We start from the raw sequence: 16,482 nt of genomic DNA, 5'->3' as shown, positions 1-16,482 counted from the left end.
CTGTTGGGTTCTCTGGCAATTGGAGTAATTAAGGGGAAAATCATTCAGGAAGTTGATTAGGGAAAAGATTAGTTGTTACAGCGAGATAACCTGTAAATATTTAAAGCAAAAGAGGAGAGAACGGTTTTTATTATCACATTTTAAAAGTAAGGAAAATTAGGAGCACTAACCAGTAAAACTTGGAATTTAGTTTTACACCGATAGATTTTGGAGAAAGGAAGGGAAGCCTGCAAGTGAAATTTTATGGGACATTTGGGTTAAATAAGTAAAAGTTTAATAGGGTGGCCAGGTTTTATCCTGTTATTTAAAACTATATCTAGTTTTCTTCTAAAATTTTAACTCGTAGCTAGTGTTAGAGAACTTCAGACAAAAGCTTCCTCCTCCATTGCGCTGCTTCTTCTTCTGTTGCTCGCTAAACCCATTGGTTGTTGCTCAATGGGACAACCACAACCTTCAACAATAGAATCCGCAACTCAGTTCTTCGTATTGGATAGACTCTTTCAGATAAATTTGAGTTTGAGATGTCTCCAAAGTTGTCACGATCCAAGTTTGCCCTCCGTGAACTGTTGTGACGGTACTTAGTGATTAGGTAAGCTTAACAATTGCGGAAAAACTAATAAAAACTGAAGATAAGAAAAATATAGAAACGATTAAGATGCCGCTCGGCATATACTAATACAAGATCTCAAAAACTGAACAACTTCCCAAAACCCGGAATCTCATGAAATCACAAGCTGTTGAATAACTACAAGTGTCTAACTCCAGAATGTCTAAACAAAAGTAAATACAGAAGGGTTGATATTATGAGAGAGAATAGAAAGGGATTCATCGGTCTGCGGACGCGGCAGATATACCTCGAAGTCACTGGAGAATCGCGTCGCCTCAAAGGTGGTAGGACTGAGTCGAAGTACCTGGATCTGCACATAAAAAACATGCGCAGAAAGGGCATGAGTACACCATAGTGGTACTCAGTAAGTGCCAAGCCTAACATCGGTCGAGTAGTGACGAGGAAGGTCAGGGCCTTACTGATTATAGCTGAAAAACGAGGTAAAATAGTATAGAATACGATAATATAATCAAATGCTAACAGTAAGAAGTAACACAGGATAATAAGAATGGGAACAACTATAATAGAGACAAAATACTCGCAAAAGGAATACTGCTCAATATGTGCGCTGGGGATCTCTCAGTATCCCGAGGATCTCTTAGTATCCTCTCTCTCTCTCTCTCTCTCTATATATATATATATATATATATATATGTGTGCTAGGGATCTCTCGGTATCCCGCACTACAGTCCAATAAATATATGTGCAGGGGATCTCCCGGGATACCGTCCCGTAGTCCCAAAGTAAACACACAACAGCAACACGAAGAATACTAATTAAAATTCAAATTTCATACCAAGGTAAAACAAGTATTTCTAACCTAGCATGCTACACATAATCCAAATAAGGCAGTTTGAGCAAGTAAAGCAATTAAGTCAATTAGACATGCTTCCCTATGCTAACAACAGGCTTAAATTGCAAGTAGTATAAACAGGAAAGGAAACACAATTAAAGTTACTTAATGAAAACAGGATTTTCAACAATTAGCACAAGTACGCACTCGTCACCTCACGTACAAGGCATTTCAAATATCAACAATAGCAAATCCTAAGGGGAGTTCCCCCCACAAGGTTAGGCAAGCCACTTACCTTGAACCGGCTCAAAATCAATCCGAAATCACGTTCTTGCCACGAGTACTCGACTCCAAATGGCTAAAATCAATTCAATTCAATTGCACAATGTAAATATAACTTTGAGTAACTGATTCCACAAATAAATTCTAAGCTAATACACAAAATTGGGTAAAATGGCCAAAATGCCCCCCCATGCCCATGTCTCGGAATCGGGTAAAATTTACAGATTATGAACCTTCATTCACTCACGAGTCTAACCATACTAAAATTATCCAAATCCAATGTCAAATTCCCAATCAAAACTCGAAAATTAGGTCTAAGAACTTTTCCAAAGTTTTCCCCAATTTCTCACCCCAAATCCAAAATTAGATGATGAATTCATGTTTAGATTAATGGGTTATAAGAAAAAAGGAGTTAAGAATCATTACACAATCGATATCTCTGAAAATCCCTCAAAATCTCGCTCAAATCCGAGCTCCCAAGCTCTAGTTTTGATAAAAATGGCCAAACCCTCGACTTTGAAATTTTATATTCTGCCCAGATAAATCGTTCTTCGCGAACGCGGAAGGACCCTCGCGCTCGCGAAGCACAACTTCGCTTGGTCCAGTCTTCCTTCATCGCGAACGCGGTGGCCATCTTCCTCTCTCTTGCGCGAACGCGGGACCATCTTCACGAATGCGTAGGTATGAGACTTCACAGCCTCGCGAACGCGGGATCACCTTCGCGAACGCGAAGCATTAAACTTCCACCAGCCCCAGCTCCTCTTCGCCAACGCGAGACCCCACTCGCGAACACGAAGAAGGAAACCAGAATTGACCTGCTGCAATTTTTCTGCAAATTCTCTAAGTCTAAAAATGGCCCGTTGAGCATCCGAAATACACCCGAGGCCCCCGGGACATCAACCAAACATGCCAACCAAACCTAAAACATCATTCAAACTTGTTCCAACCTTCGAAATGCTCAAAACAACATCAAAACACCAATTTAACATCGGATTCAAGCCTAAGAACTCCAAAAACTCTCAAATTACGCTTTCGATTAAAAAGTCTATCAAACCTCGTCCGAATGACCTGAAATTTTGCAAGCACGTCACATTCAACACTAAGGAGTTACTCCAACTTCCGGAATCACATTCCGACCCCGATATCAAAATCTAACTATCGAACCGCAAACTTCAAAAATTCAACTTTCGGCATTTCAAGCCCAAATAATCTACGGACCTCCAAAACACAATCTGAACACTCCCCTAAGCCCGAAATCACCCAACAGAACTAACGAAACTGACAGAATTCCATTCCAAGGCCGTCTTCACACTGCTCCGACTATGGTCCAAATTTCAAAGCTTAAGCTCTCTTTTAGGGTCTAAGTGTCCCAAAATACTCCGAAACTTAAAACCAAACATCCTGGCAATTCAAAATAGCAGAAAAAAATACGGGGAAAGCAGTTAATAGGGGATCGGGGCGTAATTTCTTAAAACGACCAGTCAGGTCGTTACATCATCCTACACTTAAACATTTGTTCGTCCTCGAACGAGCATAGAGAAATGTCTGAAGTAGTGAAAAGATGAGGGTAACAGCTGCGCATATCCTGCTCGGTCTCTCAGGTCGCCTCCTCGACCGACTTACCCCGCCATTGAACCTTCACTGATGCAATGTTCTTTGACCTCAGCTTTCGAACCTGCATGTCCAATATCGCCACTGGCTCCCCAACATAAGATAGATCCTTATCCAACTGGACTGAACTGAAATCCAACACGTGCGACGGATCACCGTGATACTTCCGGAGCATTGAAACATGAAATACTGGATAAACTCCTACCAAGCTGGGAGGTAAGGCAAGCTCATAAGCAACATCCTCAACATGTCTCAATATCTCAAAAGGATCAATAAACCTCGGACTCAACTTCCCTTTCTTCCCAAATCTCATAACGCTTTTCATAGGCGAAACCCGGAGCAGAACCCGCTCTCCAACCATATAGGAAACATCACGAACCTTCCAGTTCGCGTAACTATTCTGTCTGGACTAGGCTGTACGGAGTCTATCCTGAATCACCTCAAACTTCTCCAAAACATCCTGAACCAAATCTGTGCCCAATAATCTAGCCTCACCCGGCTCAAACCAACCCACCGAGGATCTACACCGCCTACCGTATAAAGTCTCATATGATGCCATCTGAATGCTGGATTGATAATTGTTGTTGTAGGCAAACTTCGCCAATGGCAAGAACTAATCCCAAGACCCTCCAAACTCAATCACACACGCACGAAGCATATCCTCAAGAATCTAAATAGTGTGTTCGGACTGTCCGTCCGTCCGTCTGAGGGTGAAATGATGTACTCAACTCCACCCGAGTACCCAACTCATTTTGTATGGCCCTCTAGAACCGTAATGTTAACTGAGTACCTCTATCTGAAATGATGGAAACTGGAATACCATGTAGACGAATAATCTCCCGGATATAAATCTCCGCCAAACACGCCAAAGAATAGGTAGTACACACATGAATGAAGTGCGCAGACTTGGTCAGCCGATCCACAATCACCCAAATGGCATTGAACTTTCTCAAAGTCCGTGGGAGACCAACTACGAAGTCCATGGTGATCCGCTCCCACTTCCACTCCGGAATCTCTATCTGCTGAAGCAACCCACCCGGTCTCTGGTGTTCATACTTCACCTGCTGACAATTGAGGCACCGAGCTACAAATCCAACTATATCTTTCTTCATCCGCCTCCACCAATAGTGCTGCCTCAAATCTTGGTACATCTTCGCGGCACTCAGATGAATAAAATACCGCGAACTATGGGCCTCCTGTAAAATCAACTCCCGAAGCCTATCAATATTGGGTACTCAAACCCGACACTGCACAATACCCCATCATCACCAATAGTCACATCTCTGGCATCACCGTGCAGAACTTTGTCCTTGAGGACAAGCAAGTGAGGGTCATCAAACTGACGCTCCCGAATACGATCAAACAAGGAAAATACGATCAAACAAGAAAGACCGGGAAACCACGCAAGCTAGAACCCGACTGGGCTCCGAAAGATCCAATCTCACAAACTGGCTGGCTAAGGCCTGAACATCCATTGCCATGGGTCTCTCTACTGGTGTTAAATAAGCCAAACTCCCCAAACTCTCTGCACGGCGACTCAAGGCATCAGCCACCACATTGGCCTTGCCCGAGTGATACAAGATAGTGATATCATAGTCCTTCAGCAGCTCTAACCATCTCCTATGGCGCAAGTTAAGATCCTTCTACTTGAACAGATACTTCAAACTCCGGTGATCAGTATAAATCACACAAGGCACACCGTACAAATAATAACGCAAGATCTTCAAGGCGTGAACAATAGCAGCTAACTCGAGGTCATGGACAAGATAATTCTTCTCATGTACCTTCAACTGTTTGGACGTGTAGGCAATCACCCTGCCGTCCTGCATCAATACCGCTCCAAGCCAATCCTCGAGGCATCACAATAGACAGTATATGACCCCGAACCTATAGGCAATATCAAAACTGAGGTTGTAGTCAAAGTTGTCTTGAGCTTCTGAAAGCTTGCCTCACACTCTTTTGTCCACTGGAACGGAGCACCCTTCTGGGTCAGCCTGGACATAGGGGCTGCAATAGATGAAAACCCCTCAACAAATCGACGGTAATAACCCGCCAAGCCAAGAAAACTACAGATCTCTGTAGCTGAGGATGGTCTGGGCCAACTCTGCACTGTCTCCACTTTCTTTGGATCCACCTGAATACCCTCACTCGATACCACATGGCCTAAGAATGATACGGAATCCAACCAAAACTCACATTTCGAGAATTTCGCATATAACTTCTTTTTCCTCAAAGTCTGAAGCACTGTCCTCAGGTGCTGCTCATGATCTTCCCGACTCCGGGAGTATACTAGAATATCATCAATAAAGACAATGACGAACGAGTCAAGATATGACCGGAACATACTGTGTATCAAATGCATAAAGGCTATTGGGGCATTGGTCAGCCCAAATGACTTAACAAGAAACTCGTAATGACCATACCGAGTCCTAAAAGTAGTCTTCGGGATATCTGGCTCCCGAATCTTCAATTGGTGGTAACCTGAACGCAAGTCAATCTTAGAAAACACACGTGCACCTTGTAACTTGTCAAACAAATCATCAATACAAGGCAAAATATAACGGTTCTTCACTGTAACTTTGTTCAACTGGAGATAATCAATGCACATACGCATAGAACCATCCTTTTTCTTCACAAACAAGACATGAGCACCCTAAGGTGATACACTAGGCCGAATAAAACCCTTATCAAGCAATTCCTGTAACTGATCCTTCAACTCCTTCAACTCAGGAGGGGCCATACGATACGGAGGAATAGAAATGGGCTGAGTACCTAGCAACAGATCAATGCCAAAATCAATATCTCTATCGGGCCGCATGCCCGGAAGATCAGCTGGAAACACATCAGAAAAATCCCGTACTACTAGGACTTAATCAACTATAGGGGTATCAATACTCACGTCTCTCACATAGGCTAGATACGCGTCACACCCCTTCTCAACCATACGCTGAGCCTTAAGGAATGAAATAACTCTACTGGAAGTATGATCTAAGGTACCCCTCCACTCTACTTGCGGTACACCTGGCATAGCCAGCGTCACGGTTTTGGCGTGACAATCAAGAATAACATAATTGGGCGACAACCAGTCCATGCCCAAGATAACATCAAAATCTACCATGCTGAGCAATAATAAATCATCTTTGGTCTCAAAATCACTAAGAGCAACCACACACGACCGATAAACGCGGTCCACAACAAGAGAATCTCCCACAGGAGTAGAAACATAAATAGGAGAACTCAAAGAATCCCGAGATACACCCAAATGCAGGGCAAAATAAGAAGACACATAAGAATATGTGGAGCCTGGATCAAATAAAAGTGGTGCATCCCTATGACAAACCAAGACAATACCTGTGATGACAGAATTAGAGGCGACAACCTCGGTACGGGTAGGAAGGGCATAATATCTGGCCTGGCCTCCTCCTCTGGGGTGACCTCTACCTCCCCGACCTCCATCTCTAGCTAGCTGAGCAGGTGGGGTAGCAACTGGAGCTGTAACCATAGCCTGAGAACTCTGCGGGGCATGCTGTGGCTGAGAAGTCTGTGGAGGTGCACTCCTCCCAAGTCTAGGGCAATCCCTCACCACACAACGTGTGTCACCACACTTAAAACAAGCTCTGGGAGGACGTGGTGGCTGTGACTAGCTCGGACCAGGTCTGCTGGACTGACCTCTGAAAGCACCCCGCGCAGGAGGCGCAGTAGATACTGGAGGTGCATAATAAGGCTCCTGAGGCCTAGGAGGAGCTGGAATACCACTGGATGCTGTAAGAGTTGAATGAACGGGGCGAGTCATATAACCCCTACCATTACGAACTGCAGTTGGGGCACGACACCAGAATATTGGCCCGACTCTCGAGACATCTTGGCCTCTGTCTCCTCTCTGTCCCTAGCATGCATACCCTCTATCCTCCTAGCAATGATCACTACCTGCTGATAAGAAATATCCATCTCCAACTCACGAGCCATGCTGGACCTAATGCTGAGAATAAGCCCCTCAATAAACCGGCGAACCCTCTCGCGAAGAGTAGAAACCAAGGCTGGGGCATGTCTAGCCAAGCTAGTATAATGGACAACATACTCCGAGATAGTCATAGCACCCTGGCACAAATGCTCAAACTCTGCGCGCCATGCGTCCCTAAGGCTCTGAGGAACATACTCTATCAGGAACATATCTGAAAACTGAGTCCAAGTCAGGAAGCTACCTCATCCGGACTATCTAACTCATAGGTACGCCACCACTCATAGGCGGCTCCTCGAAGCTGGAAGATAGTGAAAGAAACCCCGCTCGATCCTGATATACCCATGGTACGAAGGATACAGTAGCACTCATCTAGAAATCCCAAAGCATCATCTGATGCTAGACCACTGAATACAAGAGGCTTGTACTTTTTGAACCTCTCAAGCCTCAGTTGTTCATCCTCGAAAGTCGTTGCCCTGTCCTCAGGCTGATCTAGGACTGCAGGCTGTATAGGAATAATTTCTGGGACCTGATCAACATGCACTCGCTGCTCAGGAGTGCGGGCGGCGGGAGTCTGTGCTCCTCCCCCGGCCTAAGATGTAGCTGCAACAAGGGGAAGCAACCCTGCCTGAGCCAGAATTGTGTACATGCTCATGAATTGTGCAAGAGTCTCCTGGAGAGCTGGAGTAGTAGTAGTAGTAGGCGTATCAGGTGCCTGGACTCCGGCTGGAACTACTGGTGGCACCTCGGTGGCAGCTCGCGCAGGGTGCTCTGGCTGTACCACGTGCGCGTCCTCGGCCTCTACCACGACCCCGATCTCTGACGGCTCTAGTAGGGGGCGCGGGTGCCTGATCATCTCTGGTAGCACGTGTCCTCACCATCTGTGAGAGAATAGAATACAGAAGTTTAGAATTGTGATATCAAAATCTCGCACGCCAAGGAAATCAAATGAAGTGGAAATTTTCCTAACAATTACATAGCCTCTCGTAGATAAGTACAGACGTCTCTGTACCGATCAGCGAGACTAATAAACCGACTTGTGATTCATGACTCCTATGAACCTAGAGCTCTGATACCAACTTGTCACAACACAAGTTCGCTCTTCGTGAACTGTCGTGACGGCACCTAGTATCTACGACTAGGTAAGACTAACAATTGCGGAAAAACAACCAAAATGCAGAAAAACTAATAAAAACTGAAGATAAGAAAAATATAGAAACGTTTAAGATGCCGCTCGGCATATACTAATACAAGATCTCAAAAACTAAACAACTTCCCAAAACCCGGAATCTCATGAAATCACAAGCTGTTGAATAACTACAAGTGTCTAACTCCAGAATGTCTAAAGAAAAGTAAATACAGAAGGGCTGATATTATGAGAGAGAATAGAAAGAGACTCCTCGGTCTGCGGACGCGGAAGATATACCTCGAAGTCTCTGGAGAATCGCGTCGCCTCAAGGGTGGTAGGACTGAGTTGAAGTACCTGGATCTGCACATGAAAAACATGCGCAGAAAAGGCATGAGTACACTACAGTGGTACTCAGTAAGTGCCAAGCCTAACCTCGGTCGAGTAGTGATGAGGAAGGTCAGTGCCCTACTGATTATAGCTGAAAAACGAGGTAAAATAGTATAGAATACGACAATATAATCAAATGCTAACAGTAAGAAGTAACACTGGATAATAAGAATGACAATAACTATAACAGAGACAAAATAATCACAAAAAGAATACCACTCAACATAGAGATAACAATCGGGGATCTCTCAGTATCCCTGAGGATCTCTTAGTATTCTCAATATGTGCGTTGGGGATCTCTCAGTATCCCGGGGATCTCTTAGTATCCTATATATATATGCTGGGGATCTCTCGGTATCCCAAGGATCTCTTAGTATCTTCAATATACGTGCTGGAGATCTCTCGGTATCCCGCACTACAGTCCAATAAATATATGTGCAGGGGATCTCCCGGGATACCGTCCCGTAGTCCCAAAGTAAACACACAGCGGCAACACGAAGAATACTAATTAAAATTCAAATTTCATACCAAGGTAAAACAGGTATTTCTAACCTAGCATGCTACACATAATGCAAATAAGGCAGTTTGAGCAAGTAAAACAATTAAGTCAATTAGACATTCTTCCCTAAGCTAACAGCAGGCTTAAATTGCAAGTAGTATAAAACAGGAAGGGAAACACAATTAAAGTTACTTAATGAAAACTGGATTTTCAACAATTAGCACAAGTACGCACTCATCACCTCACGTACAAGGTATTTCAAATATCAACAATACCAAATCCTAAAGGGAGTTCCCCCACATAAAGTTAGGCAAGCCACTTACCTCGAATCGGCTCAAAATCAACCCGAAACCACGTTTTTGCCACGAGCACTCGACTCCAAATGGCTCAAATCTATTCAATTCAATTGCACAATATAAATATAACTTCAAGTAACTGATTCCACAAATAAATTCTAAGCTAATACGCGAAATTTGGTAAAATGACCAAAATGCCCCCCGAGCCCACGTCTCGGAATCGGGTAAAATTTACAGATTATGAACCCTCATTCACTCACGAGTCTAACCATACCAAAATTATCCAAATCCAATGTCAAATTCCCAATCAAAACTCAAAAATTTAGTCTAAGAACTTTTCCAAAATTTTCCCCAATTTCTCACCCTAAATCCGAAATTAGATGATGAATTCATTTTAGATTAATGAGTTATAAGCAAAAAGGAGTTAAGAATCATTACCCAATCGCTATCTCTGAAAATCCCTCAAAATCCCGCTCAAATCCGAGCTCCCAAGCTCTAGTTTTGATAAAAATGGCCAAACCCTCGACCTTGAAATTTTATCTTTTGCCCGGATTAATCCTTCTTTGCGAACGCGGAAGGACCCTCGCGTTCGCAAAGCACAACTTCGCTTGGTCCAGTCTTCCTTCATCGCGAACGCGATGTCCCTGTCGGGAACGCGGTGACCATCTTTCCCCCTCCTACGCGAACGCGGGACCATTTTCGTGAACGCGTAGGTATGAGACCACACAGCCTCGCGAACGCGGGAACACCTTCGCGAACGCGAAGCATTAAACTTCCACCAGCACCATCTCCTCTTTGCGAATGCGAGACCCCACTCGCGAACGCGAAGAAGGAAACCAGAACTGACCTGCTGCAATTTTTCTGCAAATTCTCTAAGTCCAAAAATGGTCCGTTGAGCATCCGAAACACACCCGAGGCCCCCGGGACCTCAACCAAACATGCCAACCAAACCTAAAACATCATTCAAACTTGTTCCAACCTTCGGAACGCTCAAAACAATATCAAAACACCAATTTAACATCGGATTCAAGCCTAAGAACTCCAAAAACTCTCAAATTACGCTTTCGATCAAAAAGTCTATCAAACATCGTCCGAATGACCTGAAATTTTGCAAGCACGTCACATTCAACACTACGGAGCTATTCCAACTTCCGGAATCTCATTCTGACCCCGATATCAAAATCTCACTATCGAACCGCAAACTTCAAAAATTCAACTTTCGGCATTTCAAGCCTAAATAAGCTACGGACCTCCAAAACATAGTCCGAACATGCCCCTAAGCCCAAAATCACCCAATGGAGCTAACGGAACCGACATAATTCCATTCTGAGGCCGTCTTCACACTGCTCCGATTGTGGTCCAAATTCTAAAGCTTAAGCTCTTTTTTAGGGACTAAGTGTCCCAAAACACTCTGAAACTCAAAACCAAACATCACGGCAATTCAAAACAGCAGAAACAAACAAGGAGAAAGCAGTTAATAGGGGATCGGGACGTAATTTCTTAAAACGACCGGCCGGATCGTTACAAAAGTCCAGCATATGACATCTATACTAGTTTACCTCTTCAATTCTTATCTTCTGTTGTAACTTCAAGTCAATATGTGGCAGCTCCTTTCGTGTAGAATGTAATTTGACAAAATTAAAACACAGTGAGTTGGCTTCAAAGAACAGACGATTCAAAGATTCTTCCAAGTCAGCCTCCAACTCAAACAAAAAACTCACAATCAGATTTCAGTAATCAGCAACTCCGCAATTTAAATTCCAATCACAGAGTCGTAAACAATCTGCAGTTGGAACAAAAATTTTAATTACCCCAAACTCTTCAACCCTTGGCTCGTTCAATTTCACTCAGATAAACACCAAATCACACGAAGCTCAAACAACGAGACCAATTAGATTTTCACAATTTTTAGATTCAAAATGGCAAACCACTGACACAACAAATGCTTGAACTTTGGCTTAGTATATGTCTGAAGTTTAGTCGCATATGTATGAAATTTGGCTATGGCAACCTAAACTTTAGTCTCAAATCTGTAGTTTAGATAAAAATATCTGTTTGCCTGCACCAGCAATATGTCAAACTTCAAGCAAAATTTGTAACTTCCTTCAGTTGTGTATGTTTGAAGTAGTGACTGAAACGGCTAGACTTGCAAAAATTTATGTACTTAATCAATTGGCTATCTGTGCACATCCCTCGACAAATAATCAATTTTTTTCCTAATTATTATTACAGATTAGAGATAAGTATAATTTCGTAAATCCTAAAGAAAATTACTTTGAAGAAACCAAACATTAGTGGTGCTTGCAATTATTCCTATAATCAATCAAAGAGAAAATTTACTGTATCGAGGGCTCAAATTATTTGTTTTGTTTGTTTGAGTGGTTATTAATCTTCGAGGGCTCACTTAACTAACGCAAAAGCTTTATTATAACAGATCCATTTAAACAATGCAACTCATTTGTCTCTTTACACGTTTTGCTTTTAAATGATGTTTTTATCTTAATTTTGTCTAAAATACAGTATCATTTTAGACTAATTATGTGACTAGCGTCTTATAATTCACACTAACAATGTGACACGTAAAAATTTCCATCAATCACCAATTGTACATCATTTCTCGATAGTGCTTTCGCCTGTTAATTGTGAAGATATTGCTCGTAATTGGGGTCACTGCCGACAATTATTAGTGAGTTAATCCGCTGACTTGGACGGGGTAAATTTGGTTCCAAGAGGGGAAGCAAAACGTATCAAAAATAACCCCCACTATTAAGCTTGAACTCAACTTCTACTTTAATATTCTAAAGGGAGGCACTAATTCTAACTTTATTTATTTCATGATGATTATGACTATATCTTAACCCCCAGTTCCTTTTTTTTTTCTTAAATATATTTTTTATTTTCCTTTTTTTTCTTTAAGGAGAAAAAACCACTCATGCAATAAAAGTAATTAACAATCATAATCATAGGTTCGTGAATTTTGCAGAATCAAATATTTGCCGACAATTATTAGTGAGTTAATCCGCTGACTTGGACGGGGTAAATTTGGTTCCAAGAGGGGAAGCAAAACGTATCAGAAATAACCCCCACTATTAAGCTTGAACTCAACTTCTACTTTAATATTCTAAAGGGAGGCACTAATTCTAACTTTATTTATTTCATGATGATTATGACTATATCTTAACCCCAGTTCCTTTTTTTTTTTCTTAAATATATATTTTATTTTCCTTTTTTTTCTTTAAGGAGAAAAAACCACTCATGCAATAAAAGTAATTAACAATCATAATCATAGGTTCGTGAATTTTGCAGAATCAAATATTTGTGGATTAAACCTTACATGTGTGCGAAAACAAGTGTGTATTTTTGGTATGATGGAAATTATTTTCTAGAAAAAATATATCCAATGAAAATATTTTCTGAAAATTATTTTTCAGTATTTGGTGACTGAGAAATATCTTTCAAAAAATTATATATCAACGTTTAATAATATTATTAACAAATTAAAGAGTGGTTTGGTTAAATTGTTAATAAAAAAGATTAATTAATAATGATATTTAAGTGTAAGTTTTGAAGTAAATATTATGAAGTTAAGGGATACTATAGTTTTAAGAAAAAGTTTAAATATCGCACTAAACACATTTAAATTAAAATATATATTTCAAAACCATCTTAACAACTTTGGATAAGTGGATGAGATTTGACGCGTCTATTGAAGTATCCTACCTACCAAACTATATTAGTGGTAGGGGTAGCAAAACGTGATTCATCAATTTTCCTTGTCATTTTCGTTTTTACCAACAATAGAATACACACGTCATATTCAAACTTATAAAATTGATAATGTGAGCATGATTTTAAAAAATCAAACACGTGAAGGGCTAAATTTTCTCTAAGAAGGGCAGCAAACGTATCAAAAATACCAACCCCCACTACCGAGCCTGAAAGCAACTTCTTTTTTAATATTCTAAAGCAAGGCAATAATTTCTAACTTATTGCTTTCATGATAATAATTAAAACGTTATGTTGATTCCGTGTTACTTTTTATATATTTCCTTCTTTGTCTTTAAGGAACAACAAAAATCATACATATAATAAAATAATTAGTAAACACCTTAAGGTGCTTGGATAAGATTGGATGCATGAAGTGATCAAATATCAAATTTACACCATCGAGGACTGTGGTGAGGGTTGAAATTCATTCGCCTTAATCACAAATTTTTGTTCAAATTCCGAAAATGAAAAATCTTTCAATAAAGAATAGTTTACCTATCTGACACCAATATAAATTAATTGGGTTAGTTAGTTTAGAATACCGAATTGTTAAATTTTTTTTTTTAAAAAAAAACTACTGGTAGTCCACGTGATTCAAAAGTCGGGTTTTTCAATCTCGATTTGGTTTATAAATTTAAAAACCCGATACAATTGGTGATACAATTGGTTTGATTTCGTAATTGAAAATCCCGAACAAACACGACCTATGTACACTCCTAACTAGCACGAACATGATTCAACAATTTGCCTTCTGATTTTTCTTTTTGCCAGCACAGAATACAGTCAGTGTACGCCAACACATATTAAGATATAGACTATTAGAACATCACTAGCAGAGGTGGAGCTAGCGTGTGAGGTACGAGTTCAGCCGAACTCAGTCACTTTTGCTTAAACACTGTATTTGTACTAGAAAATTTATTAAATATGTATAAATATTTAATTACGAACCCAGTAACTAAGACGACTATGAATTCTGTGACAAATTTAGAACCCATAAATTTTAAATTCTGGCTCCACCTCTAATCACCAGCCCTTTGATATAGAGCATCAAAGTACTAATAACTCTTGATATACAATATCACAAACTTTAAATCACATTACAAATTCAAACATACAACCAATGTAATGAATACAAACACTAATAAATGAAACAGCCTGTCCAGAATTCTGTACTGAAGCACGCAAAATTCACGAAAACTTAACAAAAAAAATACAGCTTTAAAAGTAACACATCTTGATTCATAGGAACCAGCAACATTAGCAGAAAGAGAAGTTCCACATCTTTACCTGTCAAGAATACAGTAGGAAAAAGATTGCACGTATAAGATATGACTTTTTAGCAAATTGGCATAATACTCAAAGAAAATCTTGTATTTACACCAAACCAATCATAACATAATATATGTCTTTTATATACAATTTTATCACTTAATTATGGTTAAAAAATGTGTGCTTTCAGTTTAATTTATTATTTAATCATGATAAAATTATAATTTATTATAAAAATCGATCGGGTGTAACAATAAAAATTCCATGCTACTACTCCATCCTTCAAGATAAAAAGTATTTATTTTGAAAAGGAAAGAAAGATAAAAGTATTTCATATATTCCGGGGGGGGGGGGGGTGTTGCGGTATGTGAAGTAGAGGTGGAGAATTTGAGTAAAATTACCATGTGCATCACTCTTTCTTGGTAAGGACCCAAATAGCATAAATAATACCAGGCAGCCATCCAAAGAGAGTCAGCAAACAACAGATCCAGAATTCACACTGTTTTTATCAATTAACACAAACACAACCATAAGTAACGTTATCAGGTTAAAGTTTTTACACACACAAGTAAACAACCTGCGGTTATAATCATAAAGTTTCCGAATTCCTTTTTCACTATCATGAACGACGATGTTTTGGAGTCATACTACGTCAATGAGCAGTAATTTTTCATCTTTCACTTCTTGGCAGGGTGTTATTTGTTTTTTTTTTTTTTAATTTTAACAAGACTAGAGTTCCTCTCGAGACAGTCGAGCCCCGTTATAACTTATAACCACAGTATTACAAATTCGAATCCTAAAAAAGCTATATATATCTAGTTGCTTGTCCTACAACTTTACTATGATGTAAAAGATAAAAAAGTTGGACAAGATACATACACCAAAACATTAGGGATGTAACTTTATATACACTGATAATGTAAAACTTATGCATCACAGATCAACACTGCACGACTTATTACAGAACTAAAACAGAGAATTGAAGGATACCTTGCAGCCAAATTTGAGGAAGACACCAAGGGGAGGTAATATGATGGCCAAAAGAATGTCTATGCAAGTCATCGCACCCATATTTTTTATTATTCAATAGAAATTACACAGGAAAAGAAGAAAGGACAAGGGGCATATACTGGGGAAAGAGGATATTAAGGACTGGCCAAAGTGATTTCACAGAAACTGAAATGGGAAAGTGGCTGCTGATATATAGGGAAAGGAGATACCCCACGTCCATGTGTTGTATGTTTATTCGATAAAAGACGATATTTTTCTATGTTTACGCGGAGGCTTCTTGTTACCTTAATCTCATCACTTCTTTTACTTTCCTGGTTTGCCTTTCTCATCACTTCTTGTAATTTTAAATTTGCATAATCTTTTTATGATTGTAAAAACATATCATTATGGGTCAGATAAAAAAATTTAACATTATTTTTAAATACCTAGAAATGTTTTTTTTAGAACAAATTAATAAAAAAAGTAATATCACATAAAAGAAATAGATACAATTTCCGCTAAAGAAGTCTCAATTTCTCCGTCTTTCCTCTGGTAATGGTTGCTTTGAACACTTGCTTTGTAAATTTCAAATTAAAATCCAACAGCTCATTCTCATTTATCTGGACAACAACGTTAGGTTTAGGCTGTCCCATGTGGCCCCATACGTCTTTATTTATCATCATCTTCTTATGGCCGAACACACCAATTGAATCTTTCTGGATGGCACTGGACTCTGTACCTTTCAACGTTCCAACTCTCAATGTAGACACTAGCTTGAAAAAAAAAAAGAATCACTTACACTTGGTATTTATACGAACTATTATTAATCAACAAACGACATGCATCTTTAATATACAATTTTATTGTTTAACCAGAGTTAATGTTATTCCCGA

General features: G+C 40.0%; 1 protein-coding gene across 1 annotated transcript; it reads right to left on the bottom strand.

Moving 5' to 3' along the window:
• Positions 1–14,383: 14,383 nt before the first annotated feature.
• LOC104245249 (hydrophobic protein RCI2B-like) lies at positions 14,384–15,778 on the bottom strand. Its single transcript, XM_009800830.2, has 3 exons — positions 15,590–15,778; positions 15,001–15,098; positions 14,384–14,617 (listed from the first exon to the last, which is right to left on the bottom strand). Exons 1-2 carry the CDS (start codon positions 15,668–15,670, stop codon positions 15,009–15,011), a joined length of 171 nt encoding a protein of 56 aa, XP_009799132.1. The 5' UTR covers positions 15,671–15,778; the 3' UTR covers positions 14,384–14,617; positions 15,001–15,008.
• Between the last annotated feature and the right edge of the window lie 704 nt (positions 15,779–16,482).

This window comes from Nicotiana sylvestris, chromosome 11 (assembly GCF_000393655.2).
Source record: "Nicotiana sylvestris chromosome 11, ASM39365v2, whole genome shotgun sequence".
NCBI classification, from domain to species: Eukaryota; Viridiplantae; Streptophyta; class Magnoliopsida; order Solanales; family Solanaceae; genus Nicotiana; species Nicotiana sylvestris.
Note: the sequence above shows the minus strand (reverse complement) of the source record. Positions and strands in the feature narration are given on the sequence as shown.